The 18,656-nt window shown below is 39.9% G+C and overlaps 1 protein-coding gene across 2 annotated transcripts in view; it reads right to left on the reverse strand.

Moving 5' to 3' along the window:
* The window catches only part of nptnb (neuroplastin b), a 24,478-nt gene extending 6,865 nt beyond the window's left edge, over positions 1-17,613 (reverse strand). Inside the window, exons 1-5 of one of the 2 annotated variants that reach the window (XM_076989437.1) lie at positions 17,243-17,612; positions 10,727-11,074; positions 7,473-7,656; positions 3,695-3,789; positions 64-200 (exon numbers count right to left, since the gene is read on the reverse strand). In XM_076989437.1, the coding sequence (XP_076845552.1) occupies positions 64-200; positions 3,695-3,789; positions 7,473-7,656; positions 10,727-11,074; positions 17,243-17,318 (840 nt within the window). In that variant the 5' untranslated portion in view covers positions 17,319-17,612. Of the gene's footprint in view, positions 1-63; positions 201-3,694; positions 3,790-7,472; positions 7,657-10,726; positions 11,075-17,242 lie in introns of both variants that reach the window. The other variant, XM_076989446.1, reaches the window with a different exon arrangement.
* Positions 17,614-18,656: the final 1,043 nt, after the last annotated feature.

Consider the following 18,656-nt stretch of genomic DNA (forward strand, 5'->3'; position numbering starts at 1 on the left):
CACTTTTAAAAGCCTTTTTTGTATGCTAGGCATGACACTAGGACAGGACAGCATGTTACATACTACGTTTGATCCCTGGCCGACTTTTTTCCGCCATGTCCAGATGGGATGTGGGTACCCCACAGATCTGCAGTACAAGAGTGCACTCTCTCCTTCCTTTTTATTCTCGCTTCGTTTGTGACCAGTTATTTCAGGAGCCGCTAAGTAAAAGAAAAGATGCTTCAAAATTACGATTTTTTTATCCTTGTTTTTTTTTTACTTTTAAATATGATTTTACATAGTGAAATTACATATAAATTTGTTGAGAAAAAAAAAAACTTTTTTACTTTATTGTAATAACGTATTTGAAATCCCTATTTTCAGAAAGGTAAAGGCATTCTACATTTAATATTAATTCATCCATTAGTTCTGAACCATCAGAACAGGCTTTGACATCCCTGCAGAAAAGGGCTAATGTGTAACAATGAATATAAATCCCAAGACATAAAAATGATTGAAGGCAAGATATTGTGCATATGGCACATCTTTAATTAAAGATGTCAAACACATGTGTGTATCATTTGAGGCTCTCTTGTGCTTTCTCGTGACCTCGTGTTCTCATTAAGTACCTGTTTAGATCAATAGCCAACAAATGTCTTATATTAAAAACACCCTTTTTGTCCAAAATCTGGGACATTTTGCCCTACTGACGAATCAGCTCTGCAGTGAACAGATATATGTTGCAGTTTTATGGTAATCCTCAAAATTACAGCAATTCCTTCCATGCAATTAAGCAGGATGGGGAAGGTGCCTGGAGCGATCGTTTTCTGCTGTGAATATGGAGGATGGGGTGGGCGTGGGCCGGGACACGGGTGACATCACACTCTAATTATGGTGCACACGTGCTGTCTGAGGACTGTGTGTTTGCATGTGAGCATGTGAGGCTGGAATAGGATGATGAGCAGAAGCTTAGCGCTGCGCTATCCTCGCATGTTTCTCTCCTCAGGCGGAGTAAACCGCCTAGCCCACACGGATGGTGCTTTAGTACTGCAGTTCAGTAAAGTGGCGTTCTGCCTCCAAATCCTGATCCTTAGAGGAAGTGTGTTTATGAGCATGTGATCACTGCTGGAAGGAGATTGGTAACACTGCAGTGACGCTTATAGCTGAATCTGAATGCTATTTGTAGGGAAACCTCAGTCTCCTCAGTTTCCCTGAAAGAGGATGTGTAACTCATACCAAAAGGAAATTAATGAAGCCAACAATATTTGGAACAGAGAGAAAGAAAGAAAGAACTGTCCTAACAGAAAATATGTAGGTGCCAAAAGGTAAAAGTCATCATACACCGATAATGGCTGTATTCTAAAATAATGAAAAAGAAGCTGCACTTCTGTTGCCACCCGTGGGGCTTAATTTTAAATCATTTTACATCATATAGTATGTTGACAGTTTGTTATATACCTTGCCTCATGTAGCAGAGAAAAAAATAAATAAAGGAAGGAATATGGACTATGTACACACAAAGCTATATATCTATATACTATTATGTGCATCCATATCAAATTACATTGAAAAGGATTTTAAAATATTAAAAAATGTCTTACTGTCAACCCACAATACATGTATGAACGGGGACAGATTATCATCGTGGACAATAAACTCCTGCCATTAGAAATGGCTGGGAGTGGATTCAGGCCTTAATCCCACCCCAGCACACAGGCCTCCATCTGTTCCCTCAGAGCTGAGAGCTGGAGAGATAGAGGTGCCAAGGACACGAGAGCTGGGGGTGGAGCCCAGCATAGTGAGGAGCAGAGCTGGGGGTGGAGCCCAGCATAGTGAGGAGCAGAGCTGGGGGCGGAGCCCAACATAGTGAGCATCAGAGCTGGTGGTGGAGCCCAACATAGTGAGGATCAGAGCTGGTGGTGGAGCCCAGCATAGTGAGGAGCAGAGCTGGGGGCGGAGCACAACATAGTGAAGAGCAGAGATATCCTTGCTTCTTTCAACCTGAACAGGTTTTGAGTAATAGATTAGAAGGCCCCATTCGCGACTGTGCCGTAGTCACACTATAGGTCAGTGTACAGGGTTATTGATCATTGTATATTATTTATTTATTTTTATTGGTCATGAGGTTGTTATTGTGTGGGCAGGAAGCACATTGATACAATATTTTGTTTTGTGATAAGAAAGTGATAATCTTTGAAACAAACAAAAAAGATTATGTGAACCGTGAACACAAAACCAAAGTGAATCTGCATATCAATTTTAGTATGCTTCTATTGTGAGATAAGCTGATTGTCATCTGTGCACTGAAAATGAGCTCTGAGCATAGCTACTGATTAGAGCTAATAACTGAAAAGGCTACAATGGTTTGATCTCATTCTGGAGAGATCTCTCCTGGGGAATGAGGGTGCAGTGTGTGTGGGGCATGCATCCTGTCACCCACCAGGCTGGGAGCCGCAGAATCGTAGCCAAGCAGACATCAGCATCAGCGCATTATGCAACCAGGCAACGCTTAAAACAGCTTTGACATAATGGTCCAGGCATGCTCAGTGCACATGATGGCAGTGTCAAAACAAATTGGCTTAACTGTGAAGAGCGTGTAGGCAAGATCAGACTGTGCAGTGTTTCACAGGTCTGGGGCTGCAGGGGGTGATTCTGCCTGGAATGGATAGTAGACCTGCATAGATCTGATGCAATAAATGCTTAAATTTAGTTTAAGGATCGTTACAAATTGTCCATCAAAATGTAGTTTGACTTCAAATGTTTCTAAATGTGATTTTCCAGTTTTGCTTTATACGAGATAATCCTATAAAGGAGGGCAGCTCTTCTTTTGTAATCATTTTTTGAATTCCAATTCTTAGGAACATATACATGTGAATGACTGAATTTGACAGTCAAACCATTGTGCTTTGACCACCTTTCAGTTAATTATAATTTAAATGTAGAGTAGTTTGGGGTGCACAACTAGGCTCCCAAGACTAGGCCTAAGAACCTTCATAGTAAATTGCACATTCTTCTAGTGTCTTTTCAGTCAACATAAAGACTGCGCTAGGACAACTCCTATATTCTGTGAATGATGGTCATTGTCCAGAAGCTACTCTGTGTTGTCCACTCTGTGAAGAAAACTAACGAGACCAAATGTCTTTCTGCACTGGTGCATTCAAAGCTAGATTTTTGCTAAATGTCTGGATTTATTGCTCTTGCAAATTGCTGTTGTCTGATTTGTCTGTTTCTCTATATCAGTGTATGTTTCCATATGAAGACAGTCTTTTAATAAGTAGAAATAAGCTCACAATTACATGTAGCAGGTTGGGGTGGAACATCTCATCAGTAGTAGTCAGATGATCAATCTCCAACCAAATATCCCACAACAGAACATTTTTGGTCCACCAGTCCACAGCAGTCTTGTGTTTTCACTTATTAATAACATACTTTCCCTCAGCTATGCCCCTAGAGCTAATTTGCAGCAGAATTTACATGAAAATATAGTTATCACTTTCATACATGTATCTCCTAATGAATATTCTAATATAAAGAGTTCTCGTGACTCTGAGTATTCATTGCATGTTTGGACAAAATAGTACTGAACATTTTGAATGTACATAATGGTGCCATATTTGAAATATGTCCAAAAGATTTTGTGGAAATGCTAAAGGGATTTCTTTTTCTGTTAACCGTTTAAATATCATTTACAGTATTAGTACTCAAGGAAACCTACCTTTGACTTCAATGGATGCATTGGCATTGGGTGCACTGTCAAAGGTGTAAACGCACATGTATTCTCCTGCATCATCTGCCCTTGGTTTGCTCAACCTAGTACAAGCACACACACAAAACAGGACTTTTCATCCAGCTTGAATAGGTATTTTAGATTGACAGGAATGCTACAAACTAGAAAAGCCATATGCAAAGGTGGTTTGCAAATATCTAGGTATTGTTAGTGACTTGAGATTCAGTACATGGATTTCTTCACAGAAGGAAGGACTACCCCCAGAAACCCAGCTATTAGAAACCCCCCTGTCAGCTTGCTTGCATAACTGGTATTCCATACTTATTAACCTACACTATAAACCTACCTTACACCTTAAATGCTTACCCCTTAACCAGCCATACCTTAAAATATTCTGCACAGCACAAACGTCATCCATGCTGGGTGTTTTTTTTTTTTTTTGGCATGTACAGCTGTTACCAATACATAATATTACCAAATAACTAAACACAGTCGAACACACACAATGCTCCTCCAGTCAAAAAATAATGTCACTATGCTATTTAAGAAAATTCAATCCGTGAGGGCGTATTTTAGCATTGTGCTGAACTTCATGTGCTTTGGGAGAATAGAGGGGATGCTTGACTAGTCCGTAGAAGAGCTGCTGGCAGGATCCTGTCTGCTCTAGACATGAGTGTCACCAGAGAATTACCTGCAGGTTGACAAGACAGTGCCTTTCACACACAAAAAAAAAAAGCCGTGGAGGTAGGAGGTGCTGAGGTAGAAACCCTGGCAACACTTGTTACATCACAATAGTCTATTTTTGGAAACTGTGTTATTAACTATTTTCGTGATATATCATATACATTCGTAATGTATAATATACAGTTTTACTGCTAAAAGAAAAAATTGTATTGCTAGAATTGTGCCATGGAAGGAAACCAAGGTGAATAAGACTGTTTGCTGAGAGTGTTTACACTGAACCAGCATCATTTGTATTGCACCTGAATGACAGAAACCGAAGAGAACATCATTGAAAATCATTATTTGATCTCCAGTTTTCAATATATCAAGCTGCTGCCAGTATTTGGCACAAAGTGGTGAGGGCATAACCGATAGCTTGTTGGCACAGATACAGTTGTATGAAAGGTTCTCTGATTTTCTATATGAATGGCTCTAAAATGCGATCTGTTTATTTAAGGCATAAAAATACAGTCTTATGTAAGTGAACCGAACACCGTGTTTTTTGTTTTGGTGATTTGGTTTGGTTTTTTTTAACAAGGTTAATGTGAACCCCTATATTTAGTAACTTGTGGAACCTCCTTGGCAGTAACCTCAAGCTAATGAGTTTGGTAGCTGTTGAGCATTCCTGTGTAGCAGGTGAAAGGTGTAGTGGCCCATTCCCCTGTGCTTGCAGGGCTCTAACCCTTCAGGACTGAAGTTAGGCACCCCTCTTTGTACAGAACAATGTCATGTCATGTCTATTTTAAATGTCTTTCTTAAATGGACTGCTTTCAACCAAGCAACAGTATTTAAATGGTACTAAAGCAGTGCTTTGACTTGGCTATGCTATGTAAAAATATTTTCTAATATATATTGCAATCATTTATGATATTCAAATTGTATTATTCTATAGCAGACGTACTCAACTGGCGGACCGCGGTCCGGATCCGGACGCGAACGCAGTCCTGTCCGGACCCAATCTCATTCCTGATTAACTGGATACGGACAAAAAAAACATATTTATAATTAGGGCTGCACGATTAATCGTATTTTTATCGTTATCGCGATGTGAAGTTTCACGATAAACACATCGAAAGAGCCACGATAACTCCTTGAATAACAGCAAACTCAAATTGCGTTATCCTCGTCCAGCAATAGAGGGAGCTATTCGCGCTGCAGACTATGATCACGTGACGTAAGTAGGCAAGAGGCAGAGTGAGGCAGAGTTGCCAGGTTCGCGGTTTTCACGCCAAATTGGGCTTGTTTGAAAATCCAGCCGCGGGTAAAAATTTACCCCCCCCCCCCCCCCCCCCGGCCGACAACTTACACTCGCAGATTTTGTGCGGAAAATTTTTGTAGGACCTGGCAACCCTGGAGTGGGGTGAACACGCTCATCAGACACGCGATTTGGTTTAAGCCTGGTTTACACTTGATGCGGCGCGAGGGTCCGGGAGGCGAAAATAACGTAATCGCGGTGGCTTCGCCCGTGTGCAATTGCCTCGCGCGCTGTCGATTCACGAGGTCGTGCACCTCTCGAATTTTGTAAGTTCGCGCGCGCCGCGTCTCGGCGCAATGAGAACAGTCATGTTTGCAGGGTTCATACACCTATACAAGGTGGAATTCAAGCACTTGTATGTCACTTTCAAGGTCCATTTCAATAATTCCCAGCACGTTATTGAATTAAATATTTATACATATACTCTAAATGATTCGAAATAATTCGCTTTTTTATCACATTATTTAATGTTATTATTTATTTAAAGTTCGCGCGCGCCGCGTCTCGGCGCAATGAGAACAGTCATGTTTGCAGGGTTCATACGCCTATACAAGGTGGAATTCAAGCACTTGTATGTCACTTTCAAGGTCCATTTCAATAATTCCCAGCACGTTATTGAATTAAATATTTATACAAATACTCTAAATGATTCGAAATAATTCGCTTTTTTATCACATTATTTAATGGATATTTATTTTCAAAACGCCCAATCTTAACGTCTTCACGTTCTCTCATGTTTCGTCCTGGAATTACAAGAGGCTCGTATTTGTTAACGTAATACAAGAGAATTGTTCAGTCAGACAGATATTTGTTGTGAAACGAAGTAGTTACAATTTCAAGCCTTTTCAAATACTTTAGCCTAAATTCCAGCACTTTTCAAACCTGAAACACAAAGCAACATTAAAATTGGTCAGGTAAAAGTTCATTCCCCTGTATTTGAGGGGTGTTTTTTTATACTACTAGGCCTACATATCGTTTCGGACAACACTGCAAAGAATGTGACACGGCAAGATTAAACGCTTCCGCCGTTCGCGGAGGTTAACGAGGTGTGCGGAGTCGCTCACTCGTGAAAGTATAAACCTAGATTGAATCTATTGTTGAATAAACCTGCAAAATATTTGGAATTATTCTGGATTCATTACACAGTAAAAAACTAAACAAATTAACGTGCTGCTGTTCAGAGAGACACTACATTTCTGTATTTTAATCTTAATTTATCGTGGTTCACATCGATATCGGGATATCCAACAACGTTATTGCACATCGCAATTCTAGTCCATTTCGTGCACCCCTATTTATAATTTATGACTGGAGAATTAATTTTAAACCGGAGCATTTATTTCAGGGCTATTGAAAAAACACTCCGTCACGAGTGTTACGTTTGCCACCCCCGCTCAACAACTTACGTTTGCCAACCCCGCCGCCCCGGACCTCAGGTCACAGCTATCTGCCAAAATTGGACCGCGGAAAAATTTAGTTGAGTACCCCTGTTCTATAGTCTAATGATATTATACATTACTATATTTTAAATCTCAATATTATTTGTAGCTGTGTGTAATATGAGGAAAGGGCATTATAATTTTTACATATTATAATTATGATATAGCGTAAGATCATATCATATACAGGAGCCATTCATGGGCTAATCCAGACAGTTCTAAAATATTCACAATCGTTTTTTTCTCATAACTGTACTGCTATTAAGGCATTGTGTTAAGATCACTTGCAATTTACAGAATGTAGGCTTGTACTGCACATTGTCACGTGAATGAAGCTCACGTGACTCACGTGAATGCTGTATTCTTCACGACTCTTCTGGTGTTTTGGATTTCTTTTCCATTCTTCATCCAGAAGCTCTCCTGGTGGGCAGTGTGGGCGTTGGTCAGGTTACACCGTATCGTGATGGAAGGGTTATCATCATGGGGCTTCTTAGCTGGCACAATCTCCTGATCAGAGGCATTGATCTTTGGCTCTGGAACAAAAATCAATCCAATCCATCAGTAATTAAGTAGAACATCATGCAGAATCTCCTGTAGCTTGATGTGGTCTTGTGAGAGATGTGGAATTATATAAATGAGCCTATAACACAGACAGAGATTTATGATAAATGCATGTCTGCCATAACTGTAACAGACTTTCACATTTTATAGTAACAGCACTTTACTGAATTAATTAAGGCATAGCTTGTCTGAAGATTTCTAAACCAGACTTGCTTGGCATGGTTATCTTGTCTTTAAACAACAGTGCATCCGTCATTGAATTATTGAGGCCTACCATTTCCATGTCCATACTTACCTTCAGGCATAACACATCTTTCCTGGAAGGAGAAAAAATATCGAAGGTCTGAAAATTAGTAGGAACTACCTACATAATTTCTGATGAATAATTGCAATGCATAATATCAACAGTAACCTAGTAATATTTTGTAATACTTTGATTGCATCAGGATCCTTAGGAAATGTGGTTTGTCCACTGAGCAAGTGAAGTGATCTAATGAGCAACTACACCAGTCTGTGATTTTATCTTCTCTTTTCTCCATTGTCCTAATCCTTTTAAATACAGAACACAGTGGCTACTGGGATTAAAATAAGATGACAGCAGCGTGGTCGTCTGTGTCTGGAAATCACTGCCTCAGCTTCTTCCGTTCAACGTCAGGGTGGGGGTTCTATGGTAACCAAAATACCCAGTTGGATAAAAAGGTCAGGAAAGGGCGGGAGGGATAATCTTGATACTGGCTTGTACAGTAAACCCCCTCGATTATTGCTGCTCCAGAGGAGGGAGGAGGGGGCTAGGAGTTCCTCCAATTAGCATTCCTAACACCTTCTCCTGCAGTTTGGTATGTCCAATAGCCAAAGGGAATTTTCTCTCTTTCTCTCTCCCTCTCTCTTTCTATCCCCCTCTCTCTCTCTCTTTCTCTATTTCTTGCCCTCCCTCACACACACACTGCCTCCCTTCTGGCCAGGATCAAAACAGCCACCCCTGTTTGTTTGAGCACAAGCCACTGGCCTATACATGCATGAAAAAGTACACATTACTTTGTTTGATAGCAAGAGTGAAAGGCATTCGGGGTTGATGTGATCCAGCATTCTCTTTGGAAGGTCACTGACAGGACACCTGCTCAGAGGAAGAGGCAATATTAAACCAGCGGTTTTGATTTTACTGCTCCTGCTTGTCACTGCAGAAATGATGTGGCTCCCTCAATGAATCACTGTGAATCTCAGTAGCATCTTTACTCAAAGCATTTATTAAATATTAACCTCAGTGAGAACTCACAGAGTGCAGAATATTTTTTTCAAGTAAAAAATAAAAAAAACTTTAAGTGAATTCAGGAATTGCAGGTTAAAATCTGAGATAATCAGAGCGAGACTGCTCACAGTGTTGTATGACACAAGCACAAACCTACACAATACAACTACAAAGCTAAGACAAGACCACAATGTACTTAGACACTGTCCGGTCAACAAACTATACATTCTTTTCCTCAAGACTTAAGCATGTATAGCCTGTTATATACATGTGATAATGCATATTACATGTATATAATATGAAACACTGACGCTCAGTAATGACAATATATCGTGTTCAGCAGGCATCGGTGCTAAATTTTCTATTTTAGTTGCCCCACTTTTTCATATCATGTACTTCATCAAGACCAAACATCCTGAGGCTTCCCAAGTGAATATACCAATAAAAAAACAAAACAAAACAAACAAGCAAAGAAGCCCACAGCCCTCATGGAAGTGGACAGTTCTCGTTTGTGTACAGCCAACGTGTTGGGACTTGTGTGCTGCTCCAACCGCACTCTTAATGAACGTCTCTCGAGACCACACAGTAGTAGCTGTTATGAGAGAGGAGCAGGGCGGTGGGAGCGAACGTCATTCTCGCGAGTCTCCAAAAGCACAGCGAACCTGCGCTTGACCAGCGCTCCACATCTCTCTCACCGAGCAGCTGAGCCATACACAAACGAACAGGGTCCAGTCGACGCCCGTCGTGTCTGAAAGTTTGAATGCAAAGAGCACAGTGGGAAGGCATATAATGTCATTACTGATTTGTGGGCTAACACTGTGAAGAAGGCACAAGGTGATACAGTTTCAGCATCGTTATTGTTGCGTTTGCTTTGTTTTAGAATCTGATGTTATACTATAACAATTTGATATTAGTTACATGTTTCTTTATGTGGCAACATTTGTAGGTGGGCTCTGCCTTCCCTTGTGTCTTCTTATACTATCCACCCTTTCTTAGTGGCAAAATGCACAAACACGTAAGGCCGTAAGGCCTACGCGTTACGGACAAGAGCACATAATGTTAGTCTTTGAAATAAAATAACCCACGGAACGCACAAAGTAAAATAAAAAAGGGAACAGCTTCATTAGAAATCGTCCTAGCAGTATGATCCATATGAAAAAAAGAATTAATGCCAATTTGTCTAAATTAAAGACGAAATAACATCAGAAGACGCGAGACATGAAGCAAGACAGGAACAGCCAGGATGTACTGGGGGGAAGGGGGTGTTGGGGGAGACGGCAGACAGGCGTTTGTCTGGGTTTGTGGTCATTCACAAGGGGTTTAGGAGAAAGAGGGGGGTGACCGTACTGCTATAGCTCACCTGGAAGGGCAGGTAGTGCGAATAACAGCAAGGTCGGGGAGGGTTCAGTCCCAGGGAGTGCGAGAACTATCACTCTGTTAAATATCTAAGATTCTCTGCATAAGAGTGTCTGCCAAATGCTGAAAATGTGTGTTCAGTGCTCAAAGACAAGCCAAAATTAACCTTTGAATATACCAAGGATAAACTATAAGAAATGCTTACCAAAACAGTTAATTCAAAACATGTATAATCCAGTAACAAAAATACACAAAAAAAATATACAAGTGGTTAAAGTTGGGTTTTTTTTTTTATTATTATTCTGTAGTCTGTCAGGGTGGCTACTGATGTGACACAACTAGCTTGAAGAGGCTAAAGCCACCAAGCTGGAGGAGAGTATAAGGGGGAGAGCGTTAGACGTTTCACCATCTGTTCACTACAGTACACATAGACCACTCACTCTGCAACACGGAAATGGTGGCTTGAGCTCGTATCCAGGTGATGGCAGGGTTTTGTCGCAGGTCGTTGCGGCGTGGGTCGTTACTGGCCCGGCATTCGTAGGTCCCCGAGTCCTCCAGCGTAAGGCGAGTGACGCCCAGCACACTGACTCCATTGGTCCCGTACGCCGTGTTGATGGACACTCGTCGCTTGCGGGCACCGTCCCACAGCTGCTTGAAGGAGTCGGCCCGGTTAATCTCAGCGTACCACCACTGGATCTCCGGCGTGGGGTTACCGATCACGTCGCAGGACAGCTCAAAGGTGTCTCCCGTGAGCTTTGTCTCAGACATAGGCGACTTCACAAACCCAGCTGGAGAGGAAGAGGGTTTCAGAGTGATGGGGGGAAATGGAAAGGAGGATGCAGAAGGGGTGGGGGGGGGTGGGGGATTGTGGGGGGGGGACGGAAAGGCCAAGGAATGCAGGGGTTTCAAATAAATGGATCAGTTGAAAAACGAAAGAAGAATGATCAAAAGCAAATCAAGAAGCAGCAAGCCACAAATTATATATGACTGGGAAACAGTTTGAATATAGCAAAAGACAAGATAAAAGAGCAAGAGGGCGAGTGCATTAGTGAGAAACAGGTTAATGGGCTGTGACATATTTCGTAAGTCTTGCTGGAACTTTGTTAGAAGACCTTCAGCGGAGGTCAGTGATCCTTCAAAAGTATTCTCAGCATCAATACAACATTAAAAGGCCCAATCACTTGACTCTACCTAGAATGTTATATCTATTAATTTATCAGTATCAACTGGTCTACTACTATCACTGCGAATCCATTTTTATAAATCAAAGATGACCTCATCAAAATATCTAAATGTGGCAGACTGCATATATTGAATGACTCCTACCTCTATTCATAAATAAATACATAAAAAATACAAAGATACCGTTTGAGATATATACATTTGAGTTATACAAATACCTCATTGTATAATTTAAATGTTTTATAAAGAAATATTCATTGTACTTGGCACACAATTGTGCTGAAATAGTCTTGTTTTTCTTGTTGGTATTCACATCAATACTTATATAACTAGAGTTGCAGCAAAAAAAAAAAAAAAAAAAACGTTTCAAGGGCTCTTTGCATAATTGGGGTTCCCCTACCTGCTGAGTTCAGCTACCCACACTCTGGTGGTTGTGTGTGACAGACGTTTCATTCTCATAAATAATGTCTCAATCATTCTGTAGCGTCATAATACGCTAAACTATGAGAATAAAATTCTGAGAAGTAACAGAGCTGGCGTAGGCTTAATACATGACATAAAGAGAGATCAGAAATAGCATCACCACTCAGTTCTGGGCTTTAACACCATGTTTACTATAGGCTATATGTTTACTATAAATTCCATATTCATTATACACCAGAACAGTCATTCCTGTTTTCAGCTATTGATTAGCATTACCTTTGAGGTGCTTCCAACAGAATCAGCTGCAAACAGGTCACTATTATAAGTAGTACTTGCTCAATGTAATGCGTCTCACTGCCTGAGTCACACTTGGCATCAGATCAGTGGGTGGAGTGTTGTAAAAAAAAAAAACCAACAAATAAAAAACAAAAAAGCAACTGGAATTTGAGAATGCTGGGAAACAAACTGCTACCAATCTGCTACCATATTGCCAGTGGTAAATGGAACTCAGGTGACACTTTATTTTGATGGTCTACAAATGTACATATTTTAACAAATTATCAGTTGAATCTTAGGAGATTTTTAGCAGGGTTAAGGTCAGAGTTAGATTTATAATTAGCTTTAAGTTTTAGGTTTTAAGTAAGGTTAGGGCCAGGTAGGTTTAGGATTAGATTTAATTTAATATTATTGTCATTAATTCACATATCAGTTGCATTTAATTAATATTCAGGTAAATTATAAAGATTTACAAAGCATCTATAAAGAGACCATCAAAATAATGTCTTACTGGAACTTAAAATAATTTTTTACCAATGTTCCTTTTGCTAACCAATTTAAGATTTTTTAGCACAGAAAAAAACTTCACTAGAACCTATAACAAAAGATAACCTATAACAAAAGTCAACATTGCCCTGCAAATTCCATTAATGCTTTCTCATTATTTCTCACACAAATAAAAAGAATATTGCCAAGGTCTATACTGAATACTGTAAGAAAGTTCTGTATGACTTTACAATACTATATTTTGGAAAATTCAGAAATTGCCACTGAATGAAGAATAGTCCATAGTTAAGCTTAATTCAAGGCTTTCATTCTGAAATATTTAGGTGACTTTAAACTTAGCAAGAAATAATTCAGAATCTAGACAGCATTTCCTGACCAAAATAATAATACCATTTGGATTTCACCCAAATAATAAAAGCAAATTTATTATTATTATTATGATTTTTTTTTTTAAGTCTAATATTTTGTTCTGAAAGTTAGCAATCCATTACCCAGCTGAGTTGGAAAATGTTTGCTGTAAACAGAGGAAAAGAGTTACTTTTTTCTTGGACTCTGGTCTAGTTTTGATGTTAAGATCATAATTTGGGGGAGCTGATATCATTTTCAACACTCAAATATCAAGTACTCAAGGCCATTCCTCTTTGAGCACAACATCTAAATTAAATCCCTAAATGAAAGCAGTGTCTCCATCTGTATGGACAGCTGTAAGATTACATTTTCACTTCAGTTGAATTCCCTGCCAGAAGCTTATTAATGTGAGCCATAATTATATTCTTCTATTATGGAGACATCTGTGTGTGGAACTGCTTGCAGCCTGGTGAACAGACCAAGCCCACCATTTTCACAGAAGAAAAAACATAAGGATCCACTGAGACAAAAATAACTGGATCGGGCCTAGGCCTATATTCACTGGAACAGCAATAGGTTACGATGTAGACTGATTTTGTCTAACACATATAAATAGTGAAGGGAATAACCTTGCAGCTCTGGGTTAGGTAACCTCAAACAGCATTACACACAACACTGAAGATGCAAACCTCAACCAGTGCCTACAGTTCAGCAGTGACATACAGATTAGCTACAGGTAATACATACGCATAAATTCAGTAGACTTAAGAGAGTTGAGTGCTCTCTTGTTGAAGCACAGTATCATTCATTCAGAATTTACTGTTAATGATCACACATGATGAGTAATAACTTTACACAGTGCTTCGTTTACACAGTTTATAAACGAAAACCAAGCCGCAGTGATAACCAACTACTAATGAATGTGTACGATGATGCACACGCTTTCAGATCTGATTGGAGGCTCCTTGGGAACCACTTGGATGTCTCCAATCCCTGATGGGAACAGGAGCTCCCCTGAGGACCACAGATCACGACAGAGGTCCTCGTGTACGCTGCCTTTTTACCTGCCTGGCAGAGGCCAGGTTTCCTAGAACTGAAATCTCTGCTGTACAATGCAGCAAACTGCTCAAACAGCCTTTCCAGCAGTTCATCGTTGTGTGCATGCAGTTACGTAGGCATAGGCGGGAAGGTCTGTGTAGGGTACGTTTCGGTCTCATGGTTCACAGTTAGAAAAATGTGCAAATTACAAATGTCAGAATCTGTAATAGGTTAAATGAATTATATGTTACTCATCCATGTTACTCCATTGGTATATCAGATTAGCTGTTCACCTCAGTGGAACATCATATCACATTTATCACCATTATAGTCTCTGCACAGAGTACTTCTACAGTCTGTCAGACAGTAATTAATTAAAGTATACGCGTATCTTGAATTTATATTAACTACACTTTTCTGGAGCATCATATTGATCTTTGATGAAACTACACGTACTCTGAGGTTGTCTGCCAAACGCTCACAGTGCAGCTTTAGAGGAAATCTCTTTTCACTCAACAGGACTGAAGGCTTCATTATTGTTCTACACAATACAACAGCTTCAGAAGTTCTCTCATTCCTCTTTGTTCAATCCGAATCCACTCAGAAAGACTTGTAATGAGGAGTTTTACAAGAGGGATTGAACACCTCTCCTGAGGCAAGGCACCTGACAATGTCCTAAAACATGACAGCAGTATAAAAAAGTCACTTTCCTCTAAACGACCTCCTTCAGTTAAAATTAATTTATTCCTTGTTAAACATCCCTTCCATGTAACCCATTCAGTAGACTTTTTGTAATAAACAACCACCAGGTCTTACCAGCTAGCTAAAAATATCAACGTTAATTGTCCGTACACTTTAGTGACATCCTTGAAATGAATTACAATTGACCTTTGACAGAACCAGCATGACTCCTATATCCAAGCCCATTAAAGGCACACTCTAATTGTTTGTGGTTCCAGAGCAACACAAGAAATCTTGATGCCTTAAATGTCTAGGACCTGCAAAGTCTATGTGTTGTGAGTTTTAGAACATCATTATTTACCTCAAAAACAACTATGAAAGACTGTGAATGAAATTTCAGTTTGTCAGAAAGAGTTAGATTAAGCTAATGATACAGTCTAAACTAATGATACTTTAGATTACATCTTATTTGCAAATAAGATGCATCTGAGTTTTAATTATGTATCATTTTGCCTTTTAAGCTTCTGTAGTAAAATATTTCAAAAGCAGAGTTTGAATTATGAATTCATTCATTTTGTAAAATGAAACTAGGTAAAATGTGGCCCATGTCAGATATAATCCAAGACTCTTCCAAGAATTATGAGTTCTGAGAATATTTTCCTATTTCCTGTGACGTCTGAGTTTTGCTTTTGTGGGCATTAATTGTTCACTGAAATGTGCCTTTCTCATATCACAGAGAAATGAACCAACTACCATGTGACTCAATCCATCAAGAGTTAGTGGATTCAGTTTCACAAAAGAATTTTAAAGCCACAGTTCTGTGCTTCATGTCTGTGCTCCAAGAATAGAAACATGCGGCAAAATGGACCAAAGCTATTTACAGTCCTGCAGATATCTGTTGCTGATTCTGTCTCTCGGAGAACCATACACACAGTGTGCGATGGTTCTTGGTCGACATTCTTCATACATGCTGAATAAATTTGGTCTTCTAAAGCCATCTGAATTCTTCAGCAAAGCTGTCACAATAACAAGTCCTTCAGATGACATCACTGTAGGAGGATGGGCATGTCAGCATTACATCTGACTCTGACATGTGGCTGTTTGTTGGTGGTATTTTATTTTTATGTTTTTTTACTAGGGCGGAATTTAAAATGTCATGGCTACAATTCACAGCTATGAGTAATAAGACTGCACTTCACAACACTTTTAAATCCGGCTTTACCAATAATATACAGCATAATAATATCTCAAGCTCCTTTATTAGAAACCAGTCATGCCCAAAATTATCATGCTAAAACTAGACATCACGAAGCAGCCTCTAACAAAAAGTAATAATTAGGTAAATTGGTGGTTGGATGTTTTACACAATGGCAGTGAATGTAGCCAATATTTTGAAACCATAGACCAACAAATTCACTTTGTCTATCAATGTTTATCTTATTGACCAAAACCTATGCATTCTCACGCTTTTCTATACTGTAACAGGAACCCTGAATGCATGAACTCGTGTGTATTTGATCTGTCTTTATTTATCAATAATAATATATTCAGCTGTATACTGTATATAGCAGTATCATTAATAATGCTCTGTTGTAGAATAGTCAGATTTAAGACTGACATGATCGCAGTGGAAATAAATCACAGAAATGTACATAAATGTTTGATAAATATTTCGAGCTGATATCTCACGAGAACATCCCCACATATAACTTACTTAAAACGGTATAATAAATGATAGCTACTGGAATGTAACCAAAAATGTTTGAAGTAAACCGTCTGACTATAATCGTGAAGCTATGTGGTGGAATAGAAGTTCTCTTTATAATGAATGGAGTAGGAAACACTTTAGACAGGCTACGTTCAATCAGCCGCTGATCTTCATAAACGGTGCTCACATTCACGTTTGTGACCTTTGCTATCGGTCTACTATAGGAAAGCCCCAATGGACGTGTGCGTAATCTACACCACCTACATAATAATCTACACCACGTAATAATCTCCACTACCTACATAATAAATTGCCTCAGTGTAAACAAACCGAAACGGCATATAGGCTACAGGACGGAGCATAAACGATGAGAACTGTGATCAATTCCATACAACAGTCCTAACAAATCAGCATTATATAAATGATATATGATACATTAAATCAAAGCACACTCACGCACAAAGACAGGATGCAATAGTGCGTAGACCACACTAGTGAATCGGGAATCCTCTCTGGCCCGCAGCTGACATAATAAGAAACGTGGGGCTAATCCGGACGTAGACAACAGTAATTCCCACTTAAGGGGGAAACGAAATCTAACTGATTTTATTTTTATTTTTGAGTAGTTCAATGGAAAACACTATATGAAGCATTTCATTAAACCGTTTCCCAAACCAAAAAAATGATACTATGAGAGTATAGACAGAGAGAGCCTAGGTACCTCTGGATATTAAACAGCCACACTGAGCGATGTGTAGTCTATATTGAGCCATGACAGCACCTTGATCCTTACCGTTTTGAGATGAGACATACTGTAGCACGACATGTCCGAGAACAACAACCGCCAGCATCTTTGCATAGGAATACATTCTTGTGTACCAGTCCAAAGGCGTTCTGGAGTGCGGATGACAGTAGTGGAGCAGGACGGGACGGACGTAGATCCTAAGATGATGGGATGCGCAAAATCTGAGCGTGGATAACAGCAAAATCACCTGGATAGCCTGTTAGAAAAGAAACGAGCGACTTATTTTAGGCGGTACAGCAGCGACGGCTGCAAGGAGCCAGGGGAAATCTCAAGAAAGCGGATAGCTGGCCATTTGAGGAGCAGTGTCCGTCATTGCAGAGTAGAAACCTTGGATGGCAGTGCGCGCCCCCACAGAAGCGTTTAAGCAGATCAATGCTGCGCAGATACGCAGACGGGCTCGCCAGGAAATTCGGAAAATATTAGAAATTAAGACGCAGCATTCTACATACAATTATTAATTTACGTTCCTTGCTAGACACGTGCTTTCATATTTAGGATCAGTCGTGGTTTAGTATTCAAAAAGATTTAAATTACGAAATTTAATTATGGCCAAGTCCCCTGTCCCAACGCTATGGAATTGATACCAAATAAGTCAGGGCCATCAGAGTGGTCTGGTGAGGTCGAGCAAGGTGAACCGATTGGACTATAAACACTCTGTGTTGAATTGTAAACATGAGCAGATTCTGCAAAGAGATGCGTTTGCACATTTTGCTATACTAATCATCCATACTTAGCCTTGATAGGCCCACAGTGAGATGAGCTGCCCTGAGCCGCTACGCAAGCGGAACCAGAGGAATGTAAACCCACGGTATCATGGCTCCCTGAAATCCTTCGTGTCTCAGCTGTTACATTAGGAACGCGCCATCTTATGGAAAAGCGCAGAAAACGCTGGAGGTGGAGTAGGATTGAACAACCTAGCATATACATAGACTAAACAGAAAATAGATCATAATAGTATGACCTAAAACCACGTGATGCCAAACATCTTGGATTTAGATAACTGATATGCGATAGACAAGCAGTCACGACTGGTTGATGTCACCTTAACGAATTACGGAGAGGGGTATCAAAATACCGGGGTGTGTGTGTGTGTGTGTGTGTGTGTGTGTGTGTGTGTGTGTGTGTGTATATATATATGTATATATATATAATTTTTTTTTCCTAAATTTCCCAGGCCTCTGCCACAGGCATCTCCATAGTGCCTAGAAGTGGTCTTCTGCATGCTCAAAGCAAATGACTGGATCTTCATCATCTACAGATTCATCATTCATTCATATGAGCTGTCACACCAAGATAATTCTTGTTGCTAACAGAGGTCCAGTGATCCCCAGTCAGAGCCACATTTGTGGCGCTCTTCACAATAACATGTTTTACTTCCCTTTCCTCATCATACAGCTGCTGG

This window comes from Brachyhypopomus gauderio, chromosome 2, assembly GCF_052324685.1.
Source record: "Brachyhypopomus gauderio isolate BG-103 chromosome 2, BGAUD_0.2, whole genome shotgun sequence".
NCBI lineage: Eukaryota > Metazoa > Chordata > Actinopteri > Gymnotiformes > Hypopomidae > Brachyhypopomus > Brachyhypopomus gauderio.